Here is a 25,486-nt window from a genome sequence, read left to right on the forward strand (position 1 = left end):
GATAGTTAAATATACTTTGGAATACTATTTTCCCATTAAGGGCTGGTAATTAGGAAAATGGCTTGAAGCTAAAAAGTTCCTGTACTAATATTGGGGAGTGAGAGGAAGCAGGGCATATCTCTCTCTCTCTCTCTCTCTCTCTCTCTCTCTCTCTCTCTCTCTCTCTCTCTCTCTCTCTCTCTCTCTCTCTCTCTCTCTCTCTCTATGATATGCATAAGATGTAATTGTATAACATAACATAATGACATATAATTTTATATGTGCCAAGATGAATATATAATATAAAGGTGTAATATGTAATATATATATATAAACAGATATATAATTCTAATCTGATATCTTTCAGTAAAGAAGAAAATAAGCATTAAAAGCTTACAATGTACCAGGCATTGTAGTATGTGCTTTACAAATATCATTTCATTCGATACCCACAACAAACCTATGAGATAGACGCTATTATTATCCCCATTTACAATTGAGGAAAATGAGGTAGAGGTGAAATTACTTGTGTAGGATCACAGAGTTAATAAGTATAAGATGTTAATTTCAGGTTCCAAGCTATCTAAGTAATTAATCTATAACAGTGGCATTTAAGACACCAGAATAGATTTGTGAGACATTTGGGATAAAATGGATTGCATTTACATAGTGCTTTAAAGTTTGCAATTTCACTTTACAAATTTATTAACTCATGTTATCTTCCAATAAACCCGATAGGTAGGTGCTATTTTTGTCTTTATTTTACAAGCTCGGAAACTAAGACAAACACAAAATTCCTTAGCCGAAATCACGTAACTAAGAAGTGTCTGAAGCTTGGTTTGAACTCAGCCCTGACTCCAGATCGGGCATTTATTCACTATGCCGACCAGCTGCCTCGAATTTAGGGTTAGAGGCATTTCCAGTGATCCTCATATCACACCCGTCATAAATTTAGATCTGGAAGAGGTTCTAAGATCACACTAATAAGAATATATTTAGAGGCACCCAAACCCTCATTATACAAATAAGTACATTTTCCCGGGAGCTTCATGTTATTTGTTCCATGTCACACAGGTTAAGTGGCAGAGTAGGTTTCAACCGCACAGCTTCTGGCTCCAAATCCAGCACTCTTTCTTCATGGTAGCTTCAGCTCAGATGCCATTTTTGCCTGGAAGACTTGATTCCGCCACCCTCCACCGAATTATTTGTAAATTGCTTTAGGGGAAAAGTTGTTTCATTTTGTCCGCCAATCTCAACCACAGTTGTTTCATTTTGTCCGCCAATCTCAACCACCCGCATACACCGTGCCTTTGGTTTGAGGAACGTTTCTTCAATGAAAAATAACGGCTAGCTTCTATATAGCACTTGCAAAGACTTGCAAAGCACTTTACACCTAGCACTTAGCAACCCCCCAGAAAACCACAGAAGCTAGCATCCGAATGGGCTTTCTTCTGAGGGCTTAAGAAATGTACTCTCCGGGCACATCAGTATGGAAAAGGATCTCTATGTTGCTACATATAAGTAAAGTGAATCAGGGCCAGTCTCCAAAACCTGAGGAGTCCCAGACCACTCTGCACCAATTGCAAGGGTAGAGGGCATTTCTTCATCAGGAAGCTCCTAACGAAAAGAAATCCCAGTCCTTATAGACAACGACTTGGGGGGGGGGGAGGACGTGGTGAAAGAACACCCTACGCGAAGCGTTACTTTCCCCAGAATTTATGCCCCTTGCTCTCCTCCTCCTCCCCCCCTCCCCCAGCTCTGAGCCGCCTAGACCTCGGCGCCGGTCAAGGGGGCGGGGCCGGCGACCGCTTAGCCCCGCCCTCATCCCGCCCCCTTGGGATTCCGAGACCGGGCTGGGTGGTCTTTCGCAGCCCCGCCCCCCCTCTACCTGGGCGCCGATTCCCAGAAGCGGGGTCCACTCCCTCAGCTCTCCCCCTACTGTAAAATCGGCCCCCCGCCTTCTCCTCCCGTCTTCCGCGCCAACTCAGCGTGCTGACGTTCTACGCTTCAGGTACTTTCCCGGCCGCTAGCAGCTGGTGTTCGGCGTCGTCGCAGGGGGTTGGAAGAGGGGGAGCGGGAAGGAGGAGAAAGCAGGGAAAGCGGAGCGCGCATGCGTTAGGCAGCCGCCGCCGGGGAGACGAGTGCGGCTCGCACTCGGCTGTTAACAGCGAGGACGGGGCATGTGCCACTTCGGCCGCGGCGGCTTTTCTCGCGCCCGGTCTCGCCCGCCACCATGTCCATCACCATCGAACGGGAGTTTGAGGAAGTGGATGCTGAGAACCGGTGGCAGCCCATGTACTTGGTGAGTCTTAGGGGTTAATGTGGCGGCCGACGCCGCCTACTCTGAAGGGTCAGGGCTCGGGCTGTCCCTCCAGCCTCCCGTTCCCTCCCTCTTTTCTCCCTTCGCTAGACGGAAGTGACCAAGCCGAAGCGCGCGGGCCGTCCGGGGACTGGCGTTCAGGTGCGCGCTCCGAGTGCGGGACGACGGCGGAGCGCGCCTGCGCCCAGATTTTTCCAATAAATAAATTAATTTAAAGTAGTGTACTCTTTTGTGCGCAGGCGCAGAGATGGTTGCTGAGACCGAGAAGGGAACCCTACAGCGGCCTCTGGTGGTGGGTTATTTTGGTTGGGCCTGGCACTAAACCCCAGGGGGCGCTTTGGGGCAGGGAGGATGGCATTGCCCGTGTCAAAGCTGCGCTGCATGCACATGGCTCCAGAACTCCAAACGATGGAGCTTCTCGCTCTCGCCGCCGCCCGTCCTCCTCTCCCCAAGACTGTTAAATTCCATCTCTCCACACCCTGCCTTCTGAGTAGGAGCAGCAAAGAGGGCCTGTGGAATCCGTTTTTTGTCCATATTCTCTTCTTCCCTGACGGAGCCAGAGCATGTTGTTGTGTAGGCAACCCATTTAAATAAGTCTAGAAAGGAGTCTGTTTTTATATTGCATCCCCTGTAGGTATCAGGCAGGGGAGATGGGGCTTCCATATGGCACCTGACGAGGCTAGGAAAAGCCAGAGCAGTCTCAGTGCTTTCTTCACTTGTGAGAGGGACTTCAGTGCTTCCCGGAGAGGCTATTTGACCCTGAGGCTGTAAACGTGGTAGCTATTTCTAAAGTGAGCTCTGGTCTAAATGGACTAGATTTCATTTATATTTATTTTCCATTAACTAGTACATTTACATGTTTAAACTATATTGGAATTTTATTTGCTGTCTAGGGGAGGAAGAAGGTAGGGAAGGAGAGAAATTTGGAACAGAGTTTTGCAAGGGTGAATGTTGAAACTTTTTGTATGTATTTTGAAAAATAAAAAGCTATTATTATTTTTAAAAAACTATAGAGTAGTTAAAAAGTTTTCCAAACATGGATTGATGGGAAGATATTGTTGGAGGAAAGAAATAACCTTTTTTTTTTTAAATGAAATGAATGAAGCAGCATTCTTCATTCAGTAAGTAAGTACTTGCTGTGTACAAAATATTTTGCTAAGGGACTGGGATACCAATAGAAAAAAGCTCACATTCTAATGTGGGAGAGGACATATAGAAAGTTGAAGCTACAAGTTAGTAAGGTAGAAAGGTACCATATGCTTCAAGACTCAGAGGCAAAATAGATAATAATTCTTCATTTTTAAGGTCGTTTTCGCTAACAAAATCATATCAGCTTATGATATTGATAGTAGTAAGAGCTGCCTTTTTGGGATCTATAGTAGCTGTGGCTGCAGTGCCAACCAAAGCAGTTGACAAATCACAACTTTGGGGGGGGGTGGATGGAGTGGGAATTGCTTCACAGGAAAATGTCTTAAGATCAGATCTGGAAGCAGAATATATGATCTAAAAGCTGGTTTTGAGGTATTCTGTACCTATGGAGGGGTTAATGTAAATAAATAATGCACAGTGCCTTTTAAGTCAAGTAAAACTAAAATTCTTTAACTTTCTATTCTCAACTGAACAAAGATCTATAAAATACTATGTCAGTCACTGCCCTCAAGAAATAGATTGGTTAATGAGGGCTGCACACAAATCATACGCATTAGAAAATACTTAAGTACCTAGGAAAGGGTGAACAATGGCCAACAGATTAAAGGTAAAAAGAAGGGATTTTTTAAAATGACTTCATTTTAACCCAAGTTATGGCTTATTAAACACAAGACAAGAGATGTGAGATGTTAACCTGTAGAGGAGAATATTTTTAAAAATTCTTATGTAACTAGTGATTTTTCTTTGTGATTTCACACAGTTTCTAGCTGTGTGACCCTGGGCAAGTCACTTACTGAATACTATTTGTCTGTTTCTTCATCTGTAAAATGAGCTGGAAAAGGAAATAGCAAACTACCCTGGTATCTTTACCAAGAAATGCAGTCATGTAGAGTCAGACATGATAGGAAAAATGACTGAACTTAGTAGTAAGAGTACTGGTTTGAAGTCAAAGAACTTGGGTGAATTCAAATCCTGTCTCTGTTACATATTACCTTATGTAACCTAAAGCAAATCACTTTACCCTGGGTCTCATTTTCTCATTTATAAAATGAGGTCAGACTAGATGACTTCTGAGAGGTCCCTTTCAGTACTAAATCTATAAATCTAAATGAAATCAAGACTCAAGGATAACTTGCCAGTAGTCAGGTCAGAACTAAAATTTGAATAAAGGCCCTCTGTTGCCTTTCTATTATATGATGTAGGGTTTTTATTCATATAAGTGTAGTGTGTTCGATTGGAAATAATGTCTTGTCATTTTTTTAAAAAATGCTTTCTGATAATAAGGAATTTTTAAATCATGGAAAGTCTTAAGTAAACTAAGTGAATTCCAATGAGAATTCTGGTATGAGGAGCCTGCTAACTATGTCTTCTATTAGTTAAGTTTGTTCAGCAGAGGCAACTGTTTCCAATATGCATCTGACAGCCTGCAAATTTGAGATAATATTTATGGGTAATGCTCAAGAATTTATCTAAATTGAGAATTAGCTTAGTCAATACGAAACAGCAGATAGTCCTTTAGATAATTTTTTGAACTTCCTCTCTGCTGAAATGTGTCATTATCATCGACCTATAAAAAGAACATATTGTATTAATGTCAGGAAGATGGGAAGTTAACATAAAAGTATAAGGGGAGGGGGGAGAATTTAGGAATAAAGAAGTCGAATACAGTCACAAGCCTTCTTGTCAAAGAGGCAGAATACTTAGATTGTTCCAGTTACACTAATAGGGAGCAAGTCACTTAATTGACACCCCCCCCAAAAAAAAAGTTTTTTAATCAGCTTATATCCAAGATATTGAATTAGATACGATTGGTAAGATTTTCTGTGCTCATGGGACTTAGAATTTAGTAGGGGAAGATCAAACATGTTCAAGGGTTATAGTCCAAATTGTAATATGGTAATTCATGAGAGAGGTCCATGACCACAGAATACAGAATGTCTTGAGAAATTAATGATTGAGGAATGTTTTCTAGCTGAGGTGAGAGCAGAGTTCATGGAAGAGCTGGTTCTTGAAGGAGGGAAAAAATTTCAAAGTAAGTGGCTTACATTGCAGGAATGTAAAAGGAGGTGGTGAGATTACATTTTCTAAATCTGTCCTTGAAAGGAACTCATTTGACTTTTAGGGAGCTTAAGGATAAAAATACCTTCGGAATTAAGGGAGTTAGAAAAATTTTGAAACTCAGTAGAGGAACCTTGGTCTACTGTCATGTTGAACACTTGTAATTTTTTTGGACACTTTCACATTTTTGAAGGAATCAAGTAGCACTGAATCCATACCATTGAAATTTCTTTTCCAGTAACTATTGGCATAATTTGGATTATTAGGATTATAAAATATACATTTTGAAAACACTAGACATGATCTTTTAAGGCCTCTTTCAAGTCTGATTTTATGACTGTTCTAAATCAGAGTTTTTTAATCTTTTTTTTGTGTATCACAGCCTCTTTGTCAGACTAGTGAACCTGTTGATCTTTTTCACAGTGATGTTTTTAAATGAAGGAAATGCTAAATTTCAGTTACATATTAATTAAAACAAAGGGTTTTTTTTTTTTGTTGTTGTTTGTTTTTGTTGTTGTTCTTAGTTCATGGACCTCTTAGGCTAATAACTTTTTTTTTTTCCCCCATCAATTCCATTTCAATTTCTTTTCTTCTTTTTCATGTTAGGCAACAGTAAAATAGTTGATGAGTCCAGTTTAGTTAGCTTGACAAAATTTGTTTGGAAGTACTATTGTTAATCTTTTGAAGGCATCAGAAGAGTACTTTGAAACGACGTTCGGAGTCACTTCCTTTTTTACCCTTCCCAGACACAGCTAACTGTACTATATTAGGCTGGGGTATTAGAAGGAATGAGAATACGTATGAGGTTTTGTGAAACTGAAAAGAAGTAAGAAAAGGGAAATGGGAAAAACTCGGTCTAAGGTACAGAAAAATGGGTAGCTATATCTAAAATAAGGAGTTACAGTAATTGAGTTGTCCACAAGCATTAAGAATTTACCGTATTCAAAGCCTGGGGATATAAAGGTCAAAAACAGTTGCTATTCTCAAGGAGGACATATTCTAGTGGGGAAGAAAATATGTAAATAATTATGCATATATAGGATATACACAGTGTAAATTGGAGATAAGCTCCAGCACTGAAGGAGAACAGAGGTTTGTTGTAAAAACTAGGATTTTAGCTGAAACTTGAGGGAAGCTTGGAAAACCAAAAGGCAGAGATTAGAAAGGAGTTTCCCTACTTGGGGAAAAGGTCAGTGAAAGTGCCCATAATTAGGAGATAAAATGTTATTTGCAAGAAACAGCAAAGAAGCTAGTGTCATTATAGGGAAGGGTAGGTAGAAATGAGCAGTGCAGGGAACAAATATGCAGGTTTAATAATATATGAAGATATATTCGATCCTGGAAGTAACAGGGAGCAAGTGAAATTGAATGACTTAGGGGAAAAGAGTATGTACTGTGAGTGAGAGAGAGAAATAGAGTCAGACCTGTACTTTTTTTAGGAAGATGAATTGGAGAGACTTGAGGACTGGGAAACTATAGACCATTGCAGTAGTAAAAGTGTGAAGTAATTGGGGCCTGTTTCAATATCACAACGTAGAATTGCTAAGACTTGGGAACAGATTGATAAGTGTGGTTAGGAAGAGTGAGGAATATATATATAGGTTAAGGTTGTGAGCCTGAGTGACCAGGAAGGTGGTGGTGTCCTGTACAGTAACTGAGAAGTTAGGGATTTGGAAGGGAAAAAGATGAGTTATGTAATTGCACATTTTTAATTCAATAGTATAACTTACTGTGTGTCCCCAAGAGTCTATAAAGATTGGCTGAATGAATATGAAAGTGTTGATAAGTCCCCCCCGTCCTTACCCAAAGCATCTCCTGTGTGCTTTTTGACTATTAGACATACCTTTGTGTGTTTAAATATACCATTGTCTTCCCCTGCCCCCATTTCCTTCCTTCACATAAGCCTATTAATTCTCAATTTAGAGTCAATTACTTTTATAAGATTGCTTTCCTTCTATAAATAAGTAGTCATTGAGGTCAGTAGCACTGAAGGGAAGGAAATTTTGGTTGGAAGGTATAGTTTTGAAGTTTGGGATGCCCTAGTCAGAGATTTGCCTTTGGCATGTATTTTTTAGGTTGCTGTGCCCAGATAAAAACTTAGTTATAGTGTAAGGAAGCATATGGGGGTGCAGGTGACATGATTTGGAGATAATTTGAAAGTGATTCTTTTCTATTAGACACTCCATTACACTTCATTAGTTCCTCCTATGTCCATATAATTTTCCTCTCACTCCACATAAAATGGAATGTCTCGTGCAGCTCTAACAATAATAATGATAGACATTTATATAGTGCTTTAAAGTTTGCAAAGTATGTTGCATAATTTTAAAAATTAAGTACTTGTTGTGACTACTATGTGCCAGGTTCTATGTTAGCCACAAAGATACAGATACAAGGAATGAAATGTTCCTTACTTATAATAAGCTTATATCTAATAAGAGAGGGAAAGTATACATAAATGCACGTTTGACATATATTGGATTAATTGCTGTTTAGAGGAGGGAATGAGGAAAGAGGGAGAAAAATTTGAAACACAAGGTTTTGCAAAGGTGAATGTTGAAAACTATCTTTCCATGTATTTTGAAAATAAAAAAGCTATTGTTTAAAAAGCACATTAAAATATATACAACATAGATATAAAATTCATAAAAGAAAAGGAGGACATTGACATTTGGAGGCAGTAGAAGTAGCTTTATACAGAAGGTAATAACTGAGCTTCATCTTAAAGAAATGAGTCTCTGAGGTGAAGATAAAGAATGCATTCCCAGCTTGTGAATTGCATAGAGCAAACTCATGGTGACTGATGATGGAGTGAAAGAAACGAGCCAGATCAGTGAGATTGCAAAGTGTGGAAAGATAAAATAATGTAGAGTGAGGTAGGAAACATAGGTTTGGGCCAGGTTGTAAAAGGTTTTAAAAGCTAAATTGGAAAGTTCATATTTTATCTTAGAGACTATAGAGAGCCAGTGGAGTTAGTTGACTTATCTGAGTCACATATCAGATTTTCACTTAATGAATCTTCTTGGCTATCTTTGGAGGGGATAAAGACTTGAGGCTTGGAGTCGAATTAGGAGACTGTTGTTTGTGAGAGATAATGAAGGCTTCAATAGAGGTGATAGCTGTGTGAGTGAAGAGAAGGGCACTAGACACTAGAAATGTAATTTAAACCTTAAGGATAACCCACTGAAGTAAATAATGCAGGTATGATTTAATTACATAACAAGTGTCAACATCAGGGTTCAAGCTTAAGTCTTCTAGATCCACATTGATCACTAGATACCACCACCTTTATTAATCTAACTTCTTTTTATTCCTTCAGTAAGTCCTCATTTTTCTTTGAATTGAATGGAGCCGTAGCTAAAATGTCAGAGTATAATGTACCTTCAGGGTCAAAAGAATCTAGCCTTCAAATTAGTAGTTTAGAAATTTATTTTCCAAATGACTCTGGACCCCAGGAAATTGATTCACACTAAACAAATATAGCAAAATACTCATAAAATCATTTTTATTAATTTTAATACTTAAAATTTTGAGTTGTTAGGCTTTCATCTCTGTTACATCTTATTACATCTCTGAACAAAAAATAAAAACAATGCATCCTTATCCTAGGACTTGTGATTTATTATGAAAAATACTACAAAGTAGACCAGACATTTTTGAAGAATGAACTAGCAGGATCCTTTTCTTTGTAGGGAACCTTAATTGGGGAACTAAATCAATATCATAAGACTCTTGGGCAAATATATAATCAGAGCAAAGGGAATTGAAAGATGTAAAAATTGCTTTCATTTAAAAAAAAAAAGTAGCTGGATTGAAGGGTTCTCTCTTAAAGGGATACCTGACATCCTTCTTAATATAGATTGGACAGGATACTTCTGGGGAAAGGCTGACTTGTGTAACCCAACTTTTTTTCTTTTTTACAGTGCATCAGAATTATTATCTTTGTTTTACTTGTCATTGCAACATCTTTTTATTTTTCATTTGAGCATGCAGATAGCATTACTTCCAAAATTAATAGGTAATTTTTTTTACTGGTTACATTGTAATTTACTTGTTTTTTGGTGTCACATAGCTGTTGGCTACATTTGGTCATCTCCAAATTTTGAGAGACATTTGGAGATATTTGAGACTCCAGGTCATTTATGTTGCTTCTTATATATTCCCTGAAAATAGTCAGGCTTCTTGAATTTTTGACTGAGGTTTGGGAAGATGTGAGCTTAAATCCTGCCTTTGGCACTAGTTATGTGACAAGTTACTGAACTAGAAAGTTTTCTCCTCAATAAAATGAGGAGGATGCTAACCTGTTAGGCCCTGCCTCAAGTCTGTAAATTTCCTTGTTTGTTTTTTTTTTCTTTCTTTTTTTTTCCCTGAGGCTGGGGTTAAGTGACTTGCCCAGGGTCACATAGCTAGGAAGTGTTAAGTGTCTGAGACACTTAAATGTCTGGTGATTTGAACTCCGATCCTCCTGAATTCAAGGCTGGTGCTCTATCCACTCCGCCACCTAGCTGCCCCTCAAGTCTGTAAATTTCAAGAATATACATAAAGCTATTAACAAACTTTCAAGTGCCATATAAATATCACCTGCTATTATTGTTGTTCAGTCATTTATTTTGTATTTGATTCTTTTGTAACTCCATATAGAGTTTTCTTGGCAAAATAAATTATTTTTATTATCATAGTAAATTATAATTCTTAGAAGTTGAACTTCAGGAAACATTGATTGTGTATGCAAGGCACCATTCAGGACGTTAGAATAGATAAAAGATTAAATTAGAAATGGTCCCTGTCTTAGAAACAACTACAGCCAGAGAAGGAACACTGGGAATTGAATGTAAACTGCTAGCACTACTGTCTTTCTATCCAGGTTACTTATACCTTCGGAATCCAATTCTTAACTTGCAACAAGAAAATTGGATTTACACACATATATTGTACCTAGGTTATACTGTAACACATGTAAAATGTATGGGATTGCCTGTCATTTAGGGGAGGGTGTATAGGGAGGGAGGGGAAAATTTGGAAAAATGAATACAGGGGATAATGTTATTTTAAAAAATTACTCATGCATATGTACTGTCAAAAAAATTAATAATTATAAAATTAATTTTAAAAAAGAAAGAAAGAAAGAAATGGCCCCTGTCTTTATAGAGCAAATGGTAATTCTTTAGATGAATATTGTTGTCCTTTTGTTAAACTTAAACCCTGATTATAGAGACCATTTTATGAACTTGTAAAACCTTCTGCCTTTTTGACTGCAAGAAAGCAAAGAATGGAAGACTTTTCTACTTAATGCAGAAATTGCCTGAATAATGAAGTTATGCATCACCAACACCCTGAAAGACTTGAGAAATTTTTGTTCATGAGAAGAAAAAGCATGTCAAGGAGAAGTATAGCTTTTTAGGAGAGATATTAAAGGCATGACTTTTTCCAGTCTCCCAGGTTTGTAACCTTAACATTTTCTTTGATTCTTTGCTCCAAAATCTTGACATTTCTACTTATATGAAATCTCATATGCAACTGTTTTTTCTACTTATTTGGCGGCTACTTTAGTTTAGATCTTCTTCAGTTCTTGCCTAATCTGTGGTAGCAGTATCCAGATGGCTATGGCTGCCTCAAGTCTCTGCACTCCAATCCATCTTCCACAATTGCTGCCAAAGTGATTTTCCTTAAGTACAGTTTTGATAAAAGTCCCTTCTCAGTATACTAAACTACAAAATCCACATTCAAAAAAGAAGTCACATTCAAAACAATTAGAAAAGTATAAAAATAACAAATTAATCTTTTACATATATGTAAATATAAATATACTTATGACATACATATAAATATAAAACATTATTTCACAAAATATTAATTTAAATAATTGAAGGTATTTTCATTGCTCATAATTGGGTTGTGTTAGTATAAATATAAATAAAAATACCAAATGCTGCCAACTTTGTTACAGTTTTATTATCATACAAGACTACTGCTAAGGGATTACTTTAAAATTCAAGACAAAACAACAAAATTCATTTGGAAAGATAAAACTTTTAGAGCCAAGAGGTCTTAACCTAGGGCCTGTGAATTTGTCTTTAAAAAAAAAAAAAAAAAAAAAAAGATAACTGAAAATTTGATAAGCAGAAAACAAAGAGCCTTCACCAGTTTTCCCTGTAAAAGGGTCCATGACATAAAAGTATTTCTGGTCTAGAATCTTAAAGGAAATCATTTTTAAAAGTAGTACTGAAGGGAGAAGAGCTTTTCTAGACTTCAAATTTTTCTATAAAGTCATGTCATCAGAGTTGTTTGGAATTTATTAAAAACCAGTCAATTAGGATGAATCAGAAACAAAAGAATTGGGTAATCTCTTTTTCAGTAATCACAAGAAGATAAATTATTTGGAAGAAATTCATTTTTTTGCAATTTAATTTTTAACAATCAATAAAGCATTTATTAGGTGCCTACTATTACTACCACCACCATTACTGCAAGATACCCCTGTGTGATCTGCTGTGGACAAATAGTCAAAAATTAAATAGTCCTTGTCCTCAAGGAGCATATGTTTTATTTTTTTTTTTATTTATTTATTTATTTATTTATTTTTTTTTTTTTAACCAATGAAATATATTACTTTGAATTTATTTTGAGCATTTTTTATATGTATACATGTATATATGCTCACCCCATCCCCAATCCCAAGTAGGATCCTGAAAACAAGGGCTGTTTTTGCCTCATTTTGTCTCCTTGGCACCTAGAACAGTATCTGGGACAGAGTATATACCTAATAAAGTTTGTTGTATAGAATTTTTTTTTTTTTTTTTTTTAAATCCCAGATCTATCACTATCTATACACTTTATTGTAAGCTTTGGGTCCTAAATTTATTTATTTATTTATTTATTTTTATTATATATATATATATTTTATAATATTATCCCTTGTATTCATTTTTCCAAATTACCCCCCATCCCTCTATTCCCTCCCCCCGACGACAGGCAATACCATACATTTTACATGTGTTACAATATAGTCTAGGTACAATACATGTGTGCGAATATCATTTTCTTGTTGCACAATAAACATTAGAATCCGAAGGTACATGCAACCTGGGCAGACAGATATTAGTGCTAACAATTTTCATTCCCCTCCCAGTGTTTCTTCTCTGGGTGTAGCTACCTCTGTCCATCATTGATCAACTGGAAGTGAGTTGGATCTTCTTTATGTTGAAGATTTCCACTTCCATCAGAATACATCCTCATACAGTATTGTTGTTGAAGTGTACAGTGATCTTCTGGTTCTGCTCATTTCACTCAGCATCAGTTGATTTAAGTCTCTCCAGGCCTCTCTATATTCCTCCTGCTGGTCATTTCTTACCGAGCAATAATATTCCATAACCTTCATATACCACAATTTACCCAACCATTCTCCAACTGATGGACATCCATTCATCTTCCAGTTTCTAGCTACAACAAAAAGAGCTGCCACAAACATTTTGGCACATATATGTCTCTTTCCGAGGAGCATATGTTTTATAGGGAGAGACATGCACACATGCAAGTTTCTCTGTGTAGATTTAAATCTTTATCTATCCAACAAAGTAATTTTGATGAGGAGAGGCATTGGTAGCTGGGTAAATGAAGAAGGGTCTTATGTAAGAGGTGATACTTGAGCTAATTTTTGAAGGAAGTCAGATATCCTGAGGTGGAGGTAACGTTCTAAGCCTTTGCATAGGAACATAAAACATAGGAAATGGAATGTCATATGTTCTAGACAATAGGAAGTTCAGTTTTGCTATTACAAAATATGTAAAGGGAAATGATGTATAATAAGCCTGAAAAAATAGGTTTTAGTCATATTGTGAAAGACTTTAAATGTTTGAATTTCTGCTTGAAATTAGAGGCAATAAGGAGCCATTGGATTTTATTGAACAGGAGAAACATTTGTTTTAGAATTATCGATTTCTCAATTATGTTTAGAATAGATTACAGGAGGAAATGACTGAAGAGAATAGGATAGGATTTGAAGCTATTAGAGTAGTCCAGGTAAGAGATGAAGATCTGAACTAGGGTAGTGGAGGATATAAGTGGAGAAAGGACAAGTATGAAACATAAATAGGAGTAGAAGGGATAAGTGTAGGTTACTAATTGCTAACAAGGGGAATGCATAACACCAAGATTGCAAAAGTGGGTGATTGGAGAAGGGATGGGTAGGTTTTGAGGAAAAATTATGATTTTTTGATTTGTTGAATTTGAGGTGCTAATGGCACTTTCAATGGGAAGTCTCCAATTGGAAGCAGCTTATTAAGAACTAGAGCACAGAAAAGGCCTGGATAAATAAACTGAAGGAATCATCTGCATAGAGATGAAAATTGAAACAGTTGGTAAGGTCATCAAGAGAGAGGGTGTTATAATAGGGTTCATTACAGATTTCTTACATAGCCCTAAGGGTCCTCGGTGCTTCTAGACAATCCCTTTACATTTCCCTAATTGTCGTCCTACCACTCAATGCCTCTTCAAAACTCCTCCCCCAAACCTCTCATGACTTACTCTCTCCCAGCTCTCAGCTAATAACTTTGCAAAAGTTGAGGAAATTTGTCCAGCTTCTCTTCTCTCTTCCTTATCTTACATCATTTCCATGATTTCTGCCAGTCTCCTCCTTCACCATCTCACATGAAGAGGTGACCCTTTTCAAATCTAATGCTTCTTTGCATGTACAAGTAATGTCATCCCATCCCATCTTCTCCAAGATTAATCTCCATTCCCTCACTTATTATCTTCAATCTCTTGTCCCTACTGCCTACATGTCATCCTCATTTTCAAAAAACCCTCCCTTGATCCCTCTATCCTTACTAACATCCCATAACTTTCTTGCCTTTTATGGCTAAACTCTGAGAATATTATCTATAATAAATGCTTCCACTGCCTCTCTTCTTAACTTGCTACTACCTTGCTTCCTCCCCATTCAACCAAAATTGATCTGTTAAGACTTTTTCTCAGTCCTTATCCTTCTTGACCTTTCTGTATTTTGACACTAGATTAACCCTCTTCTCACTTTTTTTCCTTCCTTCCTTCCTTCCTTCCTTCCTTCCTTCCTTCCTTCCTTCTTTTCTTTTCTTTTCTTTTCTTTTCTTTTCTTTTCTTTTCTTTTCTTTTCTTTTCTTTTCTTTTCTTTTCTTTTCTTTTCTTTTCTTTTCTTTTCTTTTCTTTTCTTTTCTTTTGTTTTTTTCCTGAGGCAAATGTTAGAGGTAATCTAATCCAATCCTTCAAATGCCAGCAAAAGGAAACTCGGAGGAAGTGATTTGCTCAATCAAATTTATAGTGACAGAGCAAGTATTTAAATACAGGTCCCTTAACTTTATATCCAATATTTTTTCTATTCATGTTTGTGGTGTCTAAAAGTTTTTGGTCTACTGGCTTAATTTAAATGTTGAACTGGTTAAAATAAGTAGGTAGGCAATGAGAATGTATCCAAATGAGACTACATTTATTTGAATCAAAACTGAAACAAATTGATAGATGACTCAACAGTAAGAGCCAAGGACATAAATAAATAAGTAAAATATTTTTAAATTACATTATATACAGTTGGTAAAATGATAGGAATGTGTCTTAAGAGACCTTTGAAAAAAGGAAATTGTAGTTAGGGAGCTAATATGTTAATCTTTGAATTTAGGGCTGTTTAATTTTTTTTCTACTTTTTTCTGAGGCAATTGGGGTTAAGTGACTTGGCCAACATCACACAGCTAGGAAATTTAAGTGTCTGAGACCAAATTTGAACCCAGATCCTCCTGACTTCAAGGATGATGCTCTATCCATTGCATCACCTAAATGCCCCAGGGTTGGTTAATTCTTGAAAAAAATGCTGTTAAATTGAAAAATGATTTATACAATAGGAAATTTTATTCCTAATTTTGGGTATGACTAACTTTTAGTAGAAATAATTGTAAATATATTTGATCAGTATTAAATTATTGTATTGCATCATATAAAAACTCTTAATTGTGTGTGTGGGTGTGTGGGTGTGTGCTCACAAACACGAACATTGTTTAAGGCAGCAGTGACCAATTACCAAAAAAGTCAAATGTATTATGATTCAGTACAACTAACAGTATATTCTATAGTAGTATAATATACTGTAGGGTAAATTATTATTTTAATTTCTGTCTTTTTTTAAACTCATCAAATTTAGATAAGTGAATAAGGTAAGCATTAAAGGCAATCAATATAGGAAGCTTTGTTTTTTCCCCTAGTAAGTCCAAAGTCTATATTTAATGCAGCATGATATGGTGGGGGAAAAACAACACTGGACTAGTAATTAGAAGACCTGGAGTCATAGCCTGGACACTTAGTAAGTTTGTGACTGGGCCATTGTTTGCTTATTTGTAAAATGGGATTTGAAAATGGGTTGATGATATTTTCATTATCTACCTTACTAAATGGTGGTAAGGATAAAATTATACACACACACACACACACACACACACACACACACACACACACTGTAAAGCTTTTAATATATATAAAAAGCTTTATAAAGCTTTTATAAAACATTATACTAAATACAAGTTGGCATTGACAGAAACATGGAATTCAGAAATACTTTCTCTGAAGCTTTTCATGGGCATCTTTGAAGGTAGATTGGCAGATAAGTTTTTGAGAAATGGATGAGCCAATCAACTAACATTTATTAAATATTTTCTGGATGGCAGGCACTGTGCTAGGCTTTAAGAATACAAATATTGAAGAAAAAAAAGTACTCCCTCTTCTACCAGGGGAGAAATATACATGTATACATGTTTATATGTGGAAATATGTAAATAATATGTAAATAAACCCAAATACTTGGGAACCAAAATTCTAGGAACTGAGGGGATTAGGAAAACATGTAGGAGCTAAGCTTTGATTTTTTTTTTTTTTTTTTCCCCTCTTTTCTCAAGAATTAGAGTTGGAGAGGGAATGCATTGCAGGCATGGCGGAAAGTTTGGAAAGAGCAAAGGGATATTAAATGTCATAATAGCAGGATGGCCATTTTGACTCTTTTTGTCAAGTGCAGAAAGGAGGGGAGTAATGTGAGGCAATAAAGTAATAGTACATTGTGAGTAGGAACTAGTCAGGAGGAACTGAATTCAACTACTTCCTCAGACTTATTAGATGAGGGACCTTGGGCAAGTTTAATAACTTCTAATAAACTCTGCCTACCTCAGTTTCCTTATCTGTAAAATGGAAACAATAGTACTTATCCTCCAAGGTTGTTATAAGGATTAAAATGAAATATTCATAAAGAACATAGTGAGAGGCAGCTAGGTGTCACAGTGGATAGAGCACCAGCCCTGATGTCAGGAGGACCTGAGTTCAAATTTGACCTTAGACATTTAACACTTCCTACCTGTGTGACCCTGAACCAGTCACAACCTCAATTATCAAAAGCATAGTGAACTTCTAAGTGCTATATAATAAGCCTGATAGGTAACTAGATAAATATCTATTTTGATGCCTTTTTTACTAATGAAATTTCTCTGTAGCCATCATAAGCATTAGAGATCAAAATATTTTTTTCTTTTTGAGTCAAAACAATTCAGCAGTATTTTTTTAAGCTGCTATGTGTCAGGCACTGTGCGGGATATTGGGCATAAATAATCAAAAAAGGAAACATTTTCTGCCCTTGAGCTTAGACTCCTTTGAGATGAAACAACATGTACACAGATAAGTAAATTGAAAATATGTCCAGATTGACTATTTATTATTGCCTGATTTGTTTCTTTCTATGCAGGGTGGGATACTAAAAATGCTTGATCATAGTTAGGTTTGGCTAAAGCTGAGACTTTGGTTGTAACATGACTCCCAAGAGTAGAGGTTCCTGAAGGATACAATAAAAGAAAAGTTCTAGCGGGGATCATATTTTAATTAAAATTGTCTCCCTCAGTGCCTGGCACAGTAGATAGAATGTTGGGTCTGGAATTAAGACTGCATTTCAAACACTAGTTGTGTGACATTGGGCAAATCATTCAATCTCTGTCTTCCTTAGTTTCCTCATCTGGAAAGTGGGGGACATAATGGCACCTCCATTTCAAGATTCTTATGAAATGAAATTTGTAACAAGCATTGTCAATATTAAAGTATTATAGTACTACAGCTAGTACTTAATAAATATTTGCTCAATCATTGAAATATGCAATCTTTATTTCTGTACAGAATTATCCTATTATTCTGTACACATTATCCTAGTGAAGTGACTTAATCTAGAAGAAAATATGATACTCTACTTTTATACTTTTGAGTCTAGAATGAGCCCTGTGCAGCTTTATTCTTGCCTCTTCGATCCTAGGTGTTCAAGCAAAAATTTACCCCATTCCCTCTTCCCCTTTTTATTCCACTGACTCTTGCTTGTTCATTGTTTGACCTTTTCACCCTCAAGTCTCACTTCAGCTACTCTTTTATTAATTTTATTTCTTTTAGGTACTAGTATTTTATTTTTTCCAATTACATGTAAGATAGTTTTTAGTATTCATTTTTGTAAGATTTTGAGTTCCAGTTTTTTTTCTCCCTTCCCTCCCCTCTCTCCAAGACCACAATCTGATATAGATTTTACATGTATATTCTTTTCTTAATTTTATAGTCTCTTCATTCTTCCTAACAAAGTCCCAATCATAGGACTTGTTCTTCCTTCCTTTTCCTAAAGAACTAGTGACATGAAAACATGCTGTCTTGACTTGCATTTGAATTGGTTTTAAGTGAGGGAGAATTGAACCAAGGCTGATATCTGTCTCACTGTCTTCTAGAGTCCTTGAAATCTTATGACAAGACAAAGTCAGGATTATTAGTAATGGCCTGGGATACAATAGGTGACCTTGTTGTCTTCTTTGGTGTTTGACTAAGTTCTAAATGTTCCATAGGATCTGCTCCAGCTGCCTTCTTGGCTGTTAGAAACAAATTGTTCTCATTTGTCCATTCCACCTGAGGAATTCTTCACATGCTTGTGAATATGAGGCTTGGCAGTTGGTTACCCTCAATTTGGTTTGGCTGCTGTGCATGCTATAGAAGGCAAACATTTAAGGTGGATGAGCAGCCCTGAAAAGGGCTTGGCAAGCCATCACACCAGATGTGCTAGTCTTATGTGTATGTGTATGTGTGTGTCTGTGTAAAAATAAACCTTGCATGGGGTTGGTACAGATTCATAAGACTACTGAAGGGGGAAGGAAGAAAGGTTTCTTTCCATTAGCTTTTTTCCCCCTAATGGGCTATTAATTGGTCAGTTTTCATTCTGATTGAATTTCTGTGGTTTCTTTCAGTTATTCAGCAAACATTAGGATTTACTTGTGACTTCTTGCCTCAAGACAGGGACAATAATTATAATAGTTTACATTAACATAGCTTACTTTAGAGATGCTTAGCTCACACTAAGATAGTACAAGTATTATATTCCTTTTAGAGAGGAGGGAACTGAGGCTCTATAAATTTCTCTAAGTTTGCTATTTACTTAAAATTTATAAGTTACAAAGCTGGGACTTAAGTCAATTAGACATCTGCTTAATGCCAAGGGCTGTGATAAGTGATAGGAATACAAATACATAAGTGAGACATCTCCTGCCCTCAAACAGTTTAAATTTTAGTACCCGGGAATTATAGCCAGGGAAAAGGACCTTGATATAAGCAATTGTGAGTGGAGCTGTAGGACAGTAAATTGTCAAAATCTTTTTAATAGCTTTGAAAATATTTTATTATTGTCCTTGAGCAAAAAAAAGAGGACAAGGCTGTATGGACATGGTGGTAAAGCTTGTTCTGGGTAGGTTCTGGTGGATAACTGGAAGGGATAAAGCATGGCCTTCATTCAGGTCTAGGGCTGGTTGTAAATATAAGAATGAGGTGAATATTGACTCAATGACTATATCATCTAGACAATTCTATTTCAGAGCTGTTCAGACTGAGTAATATAACTTTCCTTGTATAAAGGTGAGAAGGCAAGGTCTTTGGAGGCTCAGAATTTAAATCTGTATTTCTGACTCTTAAATCCAGGATCCTTTTCAAAACTCTGCTAAGGCTACTTAATCTCAAGTGCCATTAATGTTTAACCAACAATCAGCTAATGAGAATTTATTACAAGATATGCAAAATGTCTGAATATGTTACTGGAATAATAGGTTTTTGCAAAGAAAAACATTTAAATAGCGCAAAATATTTGTGTTCTCTAAATTAAAAAAATAAACAAAGTATTATTAGTAGTATCAAGTAAAGAACATTGTATTTGAAATCAAAGGATGTGAGTTCATATACCAGCATTGCCAGTTACTGTTTGTGTGACTTTGAGCAAGTAAACTCACTGGTGAAATTTTTTTTACCTGAATTTGTAGCCCCAGTCTCAATATCTAACTATTTTCAAGGCTCAGCTAAAGTTACTTCTGCAAGAAATCTTTCCCAGTCCTCCTTAAAATCTTAGTGCCTTTCCTCTATAACTGTTCTACTTTATCATATAGATATAATCATATAAATGTAGATAGATATATGCATCTTGTTTCTACAAAATTTACATAATGTCTCCCCAATTAGACCATGACCATGAGATCCTTGAGAGTGAGGATTACTTTTTCCTTTTCCTTATATACCCCAAATTTACTACAGTACCCGTCATGTAGTTGGTACTTAAGAAATACATATTGATTGTCACTATGTAGCCTTCTATGAAGCCTCTCTACCTTTGGACTCTCCACTCTCCCACTTCCCTGGCCTCCCTTGGATTTCATATACCACTAAGCAAAAGCGAAAATGCAGTCATTCAAAAAATGATTAGTTGGAACATAGAGTATGGGAATAAGGAAGTAGTATGAAATAAGATACAAATGTAGGTTGATTTCATCTTGTTACTGCTACTTCCTTTCTAAAATGAATTTTTATTGGAAGATCACTAATGTCAAACTGAGGAGTTAACAATTTAAGATTTTATCCTGTAGACAGTAGCTCCTTTGAAGTAAAACCTTCATAGTCCTCTAGGATTATGGTTAGTCATTCACTAGAATTCTTATGTTTTTCAATAGACTGCTGATATGTTCTTTATAGTTCTGCTCACTTTACATTAAATACACACAAGCTAATACAGATCTTCCTAGGTTTCCCTGGAATAGTTCATTTCTACAAATAGTAGAATTACTAATAGTCCAATTATCTTATATCATAATTTGTCTAGGTCATTGGTTTCAAAAGCAAATAGAAACAGGGGCCACAATCCATACATAAGGCATCCCTGAAAGCTGCATATTGACTTATTTTTGAAAGTGTAATATTGTCTAAGTTTTTTATTTATTTTTCTTCAATTTTTCCCAATTACATTTTAATCTGGTTTGGGTCACACTTAAGTATTGTGGGCCATGTATCCTGCAAGTATCAATCTGTCTCCTTAGTTTCTAGTTCTTTGTTTTAACAAAAAGAGCTGACAAGAACATTTGTACCTGACTCTTCCTTTTTTTTTTTCCCCCCCCTGAGGCTAGGGTTAACCTGTCACACAGGTAGGAAGTGTTAAGTGTCTGAGATCAGATTTGAACTGGGGTCCTCCTGAATTCAAGGAGATCACTACACGGCAAGAGTAGAAAGATTATACAATGATTAATTCTGATGGATATGGCTCTTTTTGACAATGAGATGATTCAGACCAATTCCAATGATTTTGTGATGAAAAGAAGACTGTGGGAACTGAGTGTGTTTCACAACATAGCATTTTCATTCTTTTTGTTGTTGTTTTCTTGCATTTTATTTTTTCTCATTTTTTTTCTAGTTTGATTTGATTTTTCTTGTGGAGTGAGATAATTATATAAATATGTATTTATATATTGGATTTAACATCTATTGGACCACTTGCCATCTAGTGGAGGGGGATGGGGAAAGAAGGGGGAAATTGGAACATAAGGTTATGTAAGGGTTAGTGTTGAAAAATTAGCCATGCATATGTTTTGAAAAATAAAAAGCTTTAATGTAAAAAAAAAAAAAAAAAAAAAAAAAAGAGGAAGAAAAAAAGAAAGAAAATGGCTCTGGCTAATTTCTACCCATCTTGCATTTCCACATTACCCTTTGACTCACCTTCATCTTTTATTTCTTATATTTTATGGTGCTGCAGGATATATAGTCATAAAGAATCACCAGGGATGATTTTTAAAGTTCAGCTATTGTCCTAGGAAGCAGTTTTATTAAAAGTCCTGTATCATTTCATAAATGCAATCTAGCCTTCTCTCTTCCTCCCATTCAATTCTGGGACCTATTAATATCAATTTCCAGTGTCCTTACCAGATTGTACTGATCTCTACTAATTTAAAGGACTAACCATCCATCTGTGTATTAAGAGTCCAGATCAGTGGTCTTCAAACTTCTTGATCTTATGCCTCATCAGTTGAAAAAATATCATTCAATATGTAACCCAGTATGAATTAGGTATGGGGCTTGAACCTGTATTTTTAGTAGGTAAGAGGAACTCTTTGTTAGGGAAACTCCCTTTTGGCACTGTCTCTGCAGTTTCAGAGTTTTAGAATTTCTTGAGATTGAGCACTCCTAGGTTAAGTGACTTTCCCAAGGTCACTTAGCCAGTATGTATTAAAAGTAGGCTTGAACCCAAGTGTCTTTCCAACTCCAAGGCCAACATTCTATCTACTGTGCCTTGCTTCCTTTTGTACCTAATTATATATATATGTACATACACACACACACACACACACACACACACACACACACACACACATATGAATAAGTAAATAAAGTACATGCATAAGTTCTAATGTGTGTTTAAAAACATAAAATGTGCAAACAGATAAAATACAGATGAAATAAATAATATAAATATTTTATTTTCTATGTTAATGGCATAAAACTTTTTTGTTTTTGGTAAAAATAATATTTTTAGTGAAAGTAATATTAAATCTTTTGTGTGTCAACTAGGAGTCAAGACAGATTTATACATGTTTGTTAGTAATTAATTATTCTGTTAATTTGATTGGCCTATCTAACCTGATAGGTAAATTTCTTTATATGCTTTTTATTGAAAGACATACTGTATAGTAACCAAATAATAGATCAGAATAGTCAGAACAAGACAATTTTTCAGCAAGCTTTAGTTTACAAAAATAAATTGTTTCTAATGTCAACTTAACAGGAAGTTTATTTACACTATCAATTCATCATTTTTACATGGTTTTGCTTATTCATGTTTGAATATTTTTGCTGTGTTCTGTATGATGTGAAAAGCCCAGTAGTAAAGAACATAATGTCTGAACCTCATGTCAATGGGAAACTGCTGAAGTTTATTGATATGAGTATGTCATAGTCAGATTTCCTAAAAGGAAAATCATTTTAGATACTCTCTGGAAGAATAAGTGGATTGGGCAGAAATTTGAAATAGGTTATGTGTGTGAGAGGCGATGAAGACCTATATTATGCAAAGGCTTATATGAGTAGAAATAGTAGTCCTACATCCAAAGCCTCTAAGAAAAATAAAAATTGGTTGTGAAGGCAGAAATAACATGATTTAGCAATTAACTATGAAGTAAGAATCAGGCACAGAGGAAGATAATATAATTGGGATCCTAAAGTGGTGGGCATGTCCTTGACAATCATAAAGAGGTTAGGAAGATAAATTTATTTATTTATTTATTGGGGGGAGGAGGGGGATGAGTTCTGCCTATTTCATGTTGAGTTTGAGATGCCACATATAAATCTACATAGATCCTCATCCAGATCATAGGTGTCCCACAAGGTTCTCTCCTGGCTGTCTTCTCTTCTCCCTCTATCCTTACTTCACTTAGTGATTTCATCACTTCCTATGGATTCAATACCAACTTTATGCTGAAAATCCTCAAATCTAACTATCTTATCCTAGATTGTTGGCTGATTAGGGCAGCTAGGTGGTGCAGTTGATAGAGCACCAGCTTTGAAGTCAGGAGGACCCAAGTTCACATCTGGCCTCAGACACTTAACAAGTCCTAGCTGTGTGACCCTGGGCAAGTCACTTAACCTCAATTGTTCCAGCAAAAAAAGAAAGAAAATCGCAATGAATACAGAGAGCTCTGGAGAGACTTACATGAAGTGACGCTAAGTGAAATGAGCAGAACCAGGAGATCATTATACACTTCAACAACAGTACTATATGAGTGAGGATCGATTCTGGTAGAAGTGGCCCTCTTCAACAGTGAGATAATCCAAATCAGTTCCAATCGTTTAGTAATGAAGAAAACCAGCTACATCCAGTGTAAGAATCCTGGGAAATGAGTGTGGAGCACAACATAGTATTTGCACTCTTTCTGTTGTTTGCTTGCATTTTTGTTTTTCTTACCAGGTTATTTTTACCTTCTTTCTAAATCCGATTTTTCTTGTGCAACGAGATAACTGTATAAATATGTATACATTAAATGCATATAAATATTGTATTTAACATATACTTTAACATGTTTAACATGTATGGGACTGCCTGCCATCTAGGAGTGGGGATAGAGGGAAAAGGGAAAGTTGGAAGAGAAGTGTTTGCAAGGGTCAATGTTGAAAAATACCCATGCATATGTTTTGTCAATAAAAAGCTATAATAATCAAAAATAAATAGATAAATTGTTGACTGATCTCCAGCCCCACATCTCCATTTGCTTTTCTAATATCCAGTATAAGTTCCAAATGAACTCATTTTCTTATCTCCTTCTCTCTGGCCCCCACCAGCAGTTTCCTGTTGTAGAAGGCAGCAGCATCCTCCCAGTCCTTCAGGCTTGCAACCTAGTTGTCATTCTTTTTATCCTTGGCTCCTCACACTATCCATCTCCTTATCCAAATTGTTATCTCCACCTATCTATCATTTCACCCTGGCTCTGTATCTCCAGATACGATTCTTCTCTCTTAATAGGCCAACACTCTCGCAGAGTTTGTTTCCCTCAAGTGTCTCCCTATTCCAATCTGTCTTCCATTCAGCCAACAAAGGAATGTGCCTAAAGTGCATGTCCAGTCATGTCACCACTTTACTCAATAATCTCCACTGATTTTCCAGGATTAAATACAGAGTCTTTTACATTCCCCTCGCCTCATATACTCTTTGATCCAGCAACATGAACTCCTTGCTGTTCCATGGCACTCTGTCTCCTGGCTCTGCACATTTTCTCTGGCTGTCTACCATTCCAGCGTAGACTGGTCTTTCTCTTCATTTCTGCCTCTGGCTTCAAATCCCAACTAAACTCCTATCTTCTGTAAGAAGCCTTTCCCAACTGCTTAATCCTAGTACTTTCCTTCTTTTATTTTCTATTTGCCTTGTATATAGCTTCATTGGTAGATATTTATTTGGGGGTAACTAAGTGGTACAGCAGATTTAGAGTGCTAAACCTAGGAGTTAAGATTTCGTTTCCTGAGTTTTGATGTCTTAGATACTTAGATAGTGAGTGATCCTGGGCAAATCACTTAACCCTGTTTGCCTCATCTATAAAATGGGCTAGAGAAGGAAATGGCTAGCCACTTGAGTATTTTTGCCAAGAAAACCCCAAATGGGGGCAGCTAGAATGGCACAGTGGATAGAGCACCAGCCCTGAAGTTGGGAGGACCTGAGTTCAAATGTGGTCTCAGACACTTAACATTTCCTTGCTGTGTGACCCTGGATAAGTCACTTGACCCCAATTGCCTCCCCAAAAAAAAGAAGAAAGAAAAAGAAAACCCCAATGGGGCCACAAAGAGTCGGACACAAATGCAATCATTGAAAAAACAGCAGCATATATATGTTGTCTCCCCCATTAGATTGTGAGCTTCTTGAAGGCAAGGTTTGTCATTTTTCTCTTTTTGTATCCCCAGAGCTTAGCTGAATATCTGGCACATAGTAGGCAATAATAAATATATATTGACTGAATAGAGGAAACCAATGATCTAGACAGTAAGACTTTTTGTTCACTTAGTTTATTTCCTATGGATTTTTTAGGCAATTTTCTTGTGAATAATCTTGAAGAAGGGACCTTAGAGATTTAGACCAATTTCCTCATTTTACCCAATAAAAAACTGACAGATGACAGC

At 36.4% G+C, this 25,486-nt stretch overlaps 1 protein-coding gene across 4 annotated transcripts in view; it reads left to right on the forward strand.

Moving 5' to 3' along the window:
- Window positions 1-1,814: 1,814 nt before the first annotated feature.
- PTPN2 (protein tyrosine phosphatase non-receptor type 2) overlaps window positions 1,815-25,486 on the forward strand; it is a 93,219-nt gene continuing 69,547 nt past the window's right edge. For 3 of the 4 annotated variants that reach the window (XM_074274612.1, XM_074274613.1, XM_074274611.1), the window contains exon 1: window positions 1,815-2,281. In XM_074274612.1, coding sequence (XP_074130713.1) covers window positions 2,213-2,281 — 69 coding nt within the window. In that variant the 5' untranslated portion in view covers window positions 1,815-2,212. The remainder of the gene's footprint in view (window positions 2,282-25,486) is intronic. The other variant, XM_074274614.1, reaches the window with a different exon arrangement.

This window comes from Sminthopsis crassicaudata, chromosome 1, assembly GCF_048593235.1.
Source record: "Sminthopsis crassicaudata isolate SCR6 chromosome 1, ASM4859323v1, whole genome shotgun sequence".
Lineage (NCBI taxonomy): Eukaryota > Metazoa > Chordata > Mammalia > Dasyuromorphia > Dasyuridae > Sminthopsis > Sminthopsis crassicaudata.